The following is a 7,749-nucleotide window of genomic DNA, read 5'->3' as shown; positions in this document are numbered from 1 at the left end:
CTGTGCTATAGCCTACAGGAGACCCGGTTCTGCTTTGCTACTTGGCCACGGAGCCAAGGAAAACACAAGCGGCATGTATATTAAGATACCTCAGTTAAATTTGGCCTTTGTATTAAACTATTTGAGGATTAAATAAAAATTTACTTTGTGTAATTAAAAGGAAACTAGAAAGATAATCTACTTCAAGAAGTTGCAGGGGGAAATATCTTTGTGAATCCAGCTGACCTGTCAGGACTGAAGGGAAAGGGCAGCAGCAAGAACAGGCTTGTGAGACTTTCTCCATTAGAGCGTTACAGGTATGCTCTCACAGAAGAGCAATGTCATAGCAGTTGCTTAGCCGTTTGCAATCTGCTTTACTGTTCCTAGCCTCACCATCTCATGTCCAAAAAGCAATTTTGTTTCTAGAAAACTTCATGTCTGTGCTCAACTTGCATGTTTTGCTTGTGTTTGTTAGCAAACCTTGCAAGTGTGAGTGAAAACATGTCAGCCAGAGACTTCCCGGTGTTTTTTGCACTAGTGAAGCCTTTTTCCTGTGCGTATCTCCCACATGCTGTGACGCTCCTGGTCAGTGCCTCTTCCTGCTGCTGCCCCCCAGCAGCACACTCACAAGGTGCTCTGAGCTCCTGCAGCATCCCAGGTCCTGCCGTATCCCTACCATGGCTGGGGCACGTGGCTGCGTGAGTGGAGTGGGACATCTGCTCCCTGGTCTGCTGGCTTTGCCTTTCAGTGTGGAGAAGGTGCAGACTCTGCCCTGCTTTTCCCTGGGAGACATGAATCTGTGTTGCTTTTTTTTCTACCAGTTGCTGTTGCTCACGGAACTGGTGGGGCTCTCCTGTACTCAACCTCATCCCCTTCTGACAAACTGGGCAGGAATCTCAGACTTAGCGAGGGGAGCAATGACTGGCTGTGCCAATGTTTTGATGCAATAGGATGAGAACCAAAGGCTAAAATGACTGAGAAATCTAGTGACTGAGAGAAATAGCCATATCTGACATGGATTCTAGTCTTCCACATGGAGCCAAACAACTTTGCACAACCTACAGTAAAAGGACTGTTGGTGTTTGAGGGTATGCTGAGGCAATCCCATCCTTGGGGAGGTTAGAAAAAAAACATGTGAGTAGAAGTGAATTTTATTTAAAGCATGAGTCAGCATTGTCCAGCTGTAATATTTACAGTTGTATCGGCCCTATGAGCAGACAGGAATGACTACTGCTGCTCTGAAAGAATACAGATGCACTTGCAGTATGTGTGAGATATGGCTTGCGGTTTGGAGTTGGTGCGAGTACTGGGTACTGGTAGCACTTGGTTCTGGGCAGGGGAAGGCCTGGGGCACTGAGAGTGGTTCTAACAGCCTTAAAGCATAAACAGTTCTTTAAACTTTTATTCCAGTGAATTTTTGTAGAGTTGAATCTTTAGTAAATGTGAGGACTAGGTACTTGTTTGGCTCTGCAGTTAGCCCATTGGAGGACAAAGCCATGTATTTAGTTTGGAAGCAGAGAAGTCCAGGGTGCGTGATGCCATAAGCTGCTTTCATCTGCTCCGAGTACAATATCTTACACTTTGAATGGAAAACTAAGTGTTCAGTGTGTTAAATTTTCACCTGTTAACTGTATGATGCTTTAAAAAAAGGAAACATAGTAAATGCCAATCTTTCTTGTGCTTTATCTCCTCAGGACGAATTTTTAGATGTGATCTACTGGTTCCGGCAGATCATTGCAGTTATTTTGGGAATCATCTGGGGAGTAGTTCCACTGAAGGGATTCGTGGGAATAGCAGTGTAAGGTTTACTTCATTTTCTGTCTCATGTACTTTCCCACATTTGGACTTTACTTGGTTTAAAGTTGTGCTATAAACAATGGGCTGGCCAAACAGAGTCACTGTCTGCCGTGCGTCTTAAAGCCAGTGTTGCATTCCAGGCTGTTGTTTGTCATGAAATTCCTACAAAACATAGCATGTCTTCACCGGCCTCTTTCTCTCTCTTCAGCCCGATTAATGCTTTTTAAAATTAGTATTTATGTTATTATTAAAGGGGAAGGGATAGAAGAAGGGAACAAGAGGTTTAATTGACTTGTGAAGTGTCCTGTTCCTGCATGTGTGAATAGGGGCGATGAGTATGGTGCCTTGAGGGGCCACCTAAGAAGTAAGGCCCATAGAAGGGAAGATGTGGTAGGCTCTTTGAGTCAGAAGCCCTCCTCAGAGGGGCGGTTCTGTTAGTTAGTTAGACAAGTGTCGTGGTTTAGCCCCAGCCGGCAACTAAGCACCACGCAGCCGCTCGCTCACTCCCCCTCCCGCAGTGGGACGGGGAAGAGAATTGGGAAAAAACTCGTGGGTTGAGATAAACACGGTTTAATAGGACAGAAAAAAAAGAAGGAAACAACAATGATAATACCAACAAAGGAATGTACAAGAACAAGTGATGCCCAATACAGCAATTGCTCACCACCCCGTGATCGACAGCCCGTCCCCGAGCAGCGATTTCCGCCCCCCGGCCAGCTCCAGTTTATGTACTGGGCATGACGTCGTATGGTAGGGAATATCTCTTTGGCCAGTCTGGGTCAGCTGTCCCGGCTGTGTCCCCTCCCAGCTCCCCGGGCACCCCCAGCCTACTCGCTGGAAGGCCAGCACAAGAAGCTGGACTGTCCTTGGCTGCTCAGCAGCAACCCAAAACATCAGCACACTATCAACAGCTTCTCATCCCAAATCCAAAACACAGTCCCGCACCAGCCTCTGCGAAGAAAACCAGCTCCATCCTGGCTGAAACCAGGACAACAAGAAGGGCAGCTTCTCTTTGAAAAAGAAAAGGTTTCTTAAAAACACCAAAGACCATAGGTAACAAGCAGGCAAAGTGGCACCATTGGCAGTGCTCCTGCCGCGCTCCAAAGCTTGCTGAAGTTGTTCTGTCAGCCATGGTGTGGGGGGGGAAGGCAGTGCTGAGAAGGGTATGTATGCATCGGATTCCCACCGAGACATGAGATTCAGGTCACCTCCCAGCAGATGTCCAAAGGCTGCAGTGAGCTCTCTGAGTTATGAAATGAAAATTTGTTTCGCTCTGGCATGTCCCTGAAAGCCTCTGGAGAGACACCAGAGATGGGAAACACAGCCCGGCTCTCTGAACACCACGTATGGGAAGATGCTGTGTCTGCTCTGGGGAGTCTGTTTGCAAATGTCTCTGCCTAGTCAAGGTCTCCTAGTCAAGCTCACAACATCACAGCTTTTCTTAGGCAAAACTGACTTGTCTTGTCCCTCCTCCCGACTGTCCTGGCTGTGGCAAGAAAGTGGAGGGAGTAGCAGCAAGTGTCTCTACGAAAAAAAGAAAAAGTTTGAAATTAACAGGAAAGGGGCTGTAAAGCAGTGATGTTCCAACGGGAACTTGACAGCTACATGCAAACAGTTAAATCTAAAGTGCTCCCGGTAACAAATGAGGGGTAGCTGAGAAGCATTGTTCTTACTTAGTCATCCATTAATTCACAGGGCACCTTCAGTCACCTAACCCAATTCCTGTGCTAAATGTTAATCGGCAAGAAAAGTGATTTGGTGTGCAGTGGAAAAACTAAAAGCTTCTAGAACTGGTTGTGTGGTTTCTCTGTGGTATGCAGTGGCACAGCTGCTCACAGCTTGCTGCCGGTCAGTGAACCTGTGTGTACATCTTCCTGTATTGCCCTTCCTACACAGCCTTCTTTCCAGGAAATGTACCTGTCCCTTCCCAGGTTGCCTCAGCCCTAAGTTCCCCAACTTTGGGGTAAACCCAAACATGTCTAAGGACAAACAGGGATCATGCTTTTTCTCTCTGCAGCATAACTGTTGGCACAGACTAGAGAGCACTAAGAGTTTCTCAAGTTGAACCCCAGTGCTATGGCTCTGAGGGTGCTGTTGAGTCTTCTCTGGCTCTCATCTCTCAGTCACTGCCTTTGGTCATGGGACGCTAACAGGGATCTAATGTTGAGCATAGAGTCTGACAGTCTTCCCTCTTAGCAGCCTCAAAATCAAGTAGCACACACAAGGAAATTGGATTCTCTGTGGGAGCAGGACTGCTGCTGATCTGAGGATAGGAAAACTTGCAGAGTTTGCAGATCTGCTGATAATTCCAGCTTCTGACTACTGTCTAGTGAGCCTTACTAGGAGTAGATTGTGTCTTGCGAGGTGAACTTCATCCATGGCAAGCTGACCTGGAAGTGCTCTTTTAAGGAAGTGACTGAGCTGCCTGGGAGGTGTTGCAGGAACGGAGTTCCTCTTTGCTTCCTCTCTGCTGCGGATGAAGGGCATTTCACTGCTACGTTGCTGTATGGCATGCTAGATACCTGCACCCTGTATCACCAAAATGACAGTTTCTAATCTCTTTCTTCCAGATTCTGCCTGATCAATGCTGGTGTTCTGTACCTCTACTTCAGTAGCTTCCAACAGATAGATGAGGAGGAGTATGGCGGGACGTGGGAGCTAACAAAGGAAGGATTCATGACATCTTTTGCACTGTTTCTGGTAATGCCTCTTGCATTCTTTAAGTTGATTAGTGAATTGTATTGGTATACTTCCTGAGGGAAAAGATGCAGAAGAAAAGCAGGCGAGGTGGTGCACTGATAGAATAGAGATGTGTTAACATCATCTAATAAGTGGAGTTGATTGGGAAAGAAAATCCCAAAATCTGATGGCTACTGGCTATGAAATACTGTATTAATATATGTGATTTCTCTGTAGGAAAGGAGGTAGGAACAGGCAGCTATACTTCTGCATCTACCACTTAACTGTTAGGCCTTCCCATCCTCTGTCCCAGATGTCCTGGTGGAGTTTCATCTAGAGCTAGTTACACCCAAACTGGTGTTTTGGGTATCTTTGTTTTTCCTTTAATCCCTTCCCCCAAGTCTCTGAATATGCTCAGCACTTGATTTGGTGGTGTTTCTAAATCACTGGAGGGTTGTGGTGCGATTTTAATGTGGAGAGGCTAGTCACACCAGAAGGCGAGCTAGTTGAATTGCCACCATTTGTAGCATGTGGTGATCCTAACATCTCTCTGAGACCACCTCAAATCTGGGATTCAGTCCCCAGTCCTCTACAAGGAGCAAGGAGTGAGGCTTGTTTTCTGTGTCTGAACCCTCTCCAGAGGCATCAAAATAACCTTCATTTCCTTTCCTCTCCACAGGTTGTTTGGATAATCTTCTATACTGCCATCCACTATGATTGACACAGTTTGCAGCTTTTGCCTATTAAATCAGTCGTCGGTAAATCCAGAAGGTTTTAATAAATCATAGTCTTTAGTGGACTGGTGGGAAGGCTGGGGAAGTCAAATCAACTCCCTTCTGTACCAGCGGTCTGATTAGCCTGGAAGAGCCCCAACTCTTCTGCTGGAGAAGTCCGTCTCCATTTTATATACGCGTTAATTGTTGGAACTATTAAAAAGCCATTGGAATTTTTGGAAGTAGTTCAAGACTGTTCAAATTTGGAACTTTTCTGTGACTCTAGCCAGTAACTCTATCAAACTCCCGTGTGCTGAAGGTTGAATCTGTTAATTTAATGTATGTATGTATGCCCTTCTGTTTGAAATCTGTCATTAAATCCTGACTTGTCTTCCATTGTTGTCCTTTAGACAAATAGTTTTTAAAAAGCAGCTCTAGGGTATATGGAGGAAGGCACTGCAGCATCCAGGATGTGAGTTGAGTGGCTGTCCTTAGCATGTTTTTGTAGTAATCAGATCTGATTTGATTAGACACTGTGTTGTTACCATTTCTAATATTTTTTTTGTTTTACTTGCAAATCAGTTGTTGACCAGAATTTTTAAATGGTCTTTGCTGAAGGCAAATTTTTAAGCAATTTTGCTAGTAAGAATTGTGATTCATTTGGTTAACGAAGGTGTATTTAGGAGGCATAGAAACTCCACTGCATTCTGCTAGCCTGACTACTAAGTTGCCATCGCATACCTCAGAGCTTAGTAGTCTTGAAGGACAGTTATTCTGGAGATACCCTTTTAAATGTTAAGCATTGAAATTATTTTCTTTTTTTTTTAAGCTCTTAAATTCAACTGCTCTTTGTTAATAAATGCAGGAGACTAAGACACAATTGAGGCAGCTATTATCTTAAATGCAGAATTACTAACTTGCAAATCAGGCAAAGTACTTAGCCTCTGGTTTGCAAGGTGCTTTTTATAAGTCCATCACTTCATAGCTCAGTTCCTCCTTAGTCATGCCCTTTTTGTGCATCAACGGGGGAGTCTCTGCTTTAAGATATTTTTAAGGATGTATCTTTCAGAAATAGTTCTTGGGAAACACGCACAGTCCTTGTTACTGTCAGAGGACCTTGTAGTCTTGTTGCTATGTGGTCCTTGCTTTTCTAAACAACAGCTCAGGCACCCAAAAAGAGTCCTGACCTAAAGCTGCCTTATAGTGAGGAGTTGATAGTTTTAGTGTGCTCTTGCTGAAAGTCTGCGTTGCTTCCTTGCTGATGGAAGTCCAACAGCCTGGTTCTCACATGTGAGTTTGCAAAGCCGGGGATCTAAATCTCTTAAAGTGCTGAGCTAGGCTCCAGAATCACCTACCAGTGCAGGCCTCCACTCTTACCAGGGAAAATGCTGTCTCTTCCTGGTGGAAAAAACATAGCTGGCTATTTTAGGCCCTTGGGATGCCAAGGGAAGAGTGCAATAGCAGACAGCTTCTGCTACTTGTGAGTTGCCAATTTAAGTAAGTGATCTCAAATAAAAACTTCTGTATTTTCTCCTCCCCACCCCCAAACTCGCTCAATCCTTTAATCTGATACATTATTTTCCTCTTCAGCTGAGAGCATTAATTTCCCATGAGGATTGCATAGCCTGCTAGTTCTAGGTCACCCTTCCCTACTGGCATCCGTTTGCATCTTAGCTGCTCACAGCCATCAGTAAAATCATTGTATACTTGAAATGCTCTAATAAATGTCACCTGTATAATCCACTGTGCAGCTTCTGTATCCTCTGGACTTTGAAGTTTTGTAAAATGGTGGGAGTGTGGGATTCCTTTAAGAGTTTGATTTTTTGGTAAATATCTAAGCCAGCAGCTCTTTGGGATTCTTAGGTTTCTTGTGCTGCAGGCTCGAGTCCTGCACTTTTAGAAGGGGCCAGAAGCATTTGTAGTGGAAAGTAGTAGCTAATGCTTAGATACATGCTTTAACGGGTGATTAAGCAGGTTAAGCCAAGTGTTACCTCTACATAAGCTGTTCTGCTCTGTCAGCAGCTGTCCCTGCCTCGTGACACACAATCATGGCAGAGCCACTGCTGCATTGCAGAGTGCCCGAGTCTGGTCCAGAGCAGGACTTCAAGCACTGCTGTAAAATCTGCAGTGAGAGGATGCAGAGAGTTTCTCACCTGCCCCTTTTCTTTATTCCTTGCTTGCTTGCAGTCCCAACAGCTGAGTTTCTTGGTCTTTGCAGTTCCCTACAGTTCTAGTGGCTGGAAGCTGAGGCAGAACCTGAGCTCAGGAGGATCCTCTGTTGAGGAGGATCATGACTGTGCAAAAGAGACATTGGTCTCTGCATCTCCTCAAGGCTCCTGGTAAGTTAGTGATTGCAATTGCTCAGCTGCAAGTTTTTAATCTCTTAAGGTTTCTGTTTTCAGGGATGCCTCAATGGCTAGAAGCAGGTATCCCCAGTGCTGATCACCAAGAGAACTAAAGCTGTGGCATCTGTCCTGAGAGAAATGAAGTTAAGTTTAAGAAGCTCAAGGGGATGTGGCAGTCTGTAGAATAGAGCTGAGGATCTTACAATGATGAACACTGTAAAAAGAAGGTTTTTTTG

At 45.0% G+C, this 7,749-nt stretch overlaps 1 protein-coding gene across 1 annotated transcript; it reads left to right on the top strand.

Annotated features, from left to right (window-relative positions):
* Positions 1-1,577: 1,577 nt before the first annotated feature.
* LOC104616130 (uncharacterized protein C20orf24 homolog) lies at positions 1,578-5,562 on the top strand (the record flags this gene model as incomplete). Its single annotated transcript, XM_010287538.1, is given in 4 exon segments — positions 1,578-1,653; positions 1,655-1,777; positions 4,347-4,476; positions 5,135-5,562. Coding segments are annotated over 4 exon segments (371 nt in total), but the record flags the coding sequence as incomplete, so codon positions are not given.
* Between the last annotated feature and the right edge of the window lie 2,187 nt (positions 5,563-7,749).

The sequence above is a fragment of the Phaethon lepturus genome, unplaced genomic scaffold (assembly GCF_000687285.1).
Source record: "Phaethon lepturus isolate BGI_N335 unplaced genomic scaffold, ASM68728v1 Scaffold54765, whole genome shotgun sequence".
Classification (NCBI taxonomy): Eukaryota; Metazoa; Chordata; class Aves; order Phaethontiformes; family Phaethontidae; genus Phaethon; species Phaethon lepturus.
Note: the sequence above shows the minus strand (reverse complement) of the source record. Positions and strands in the feature narration are given on the sequence as shown.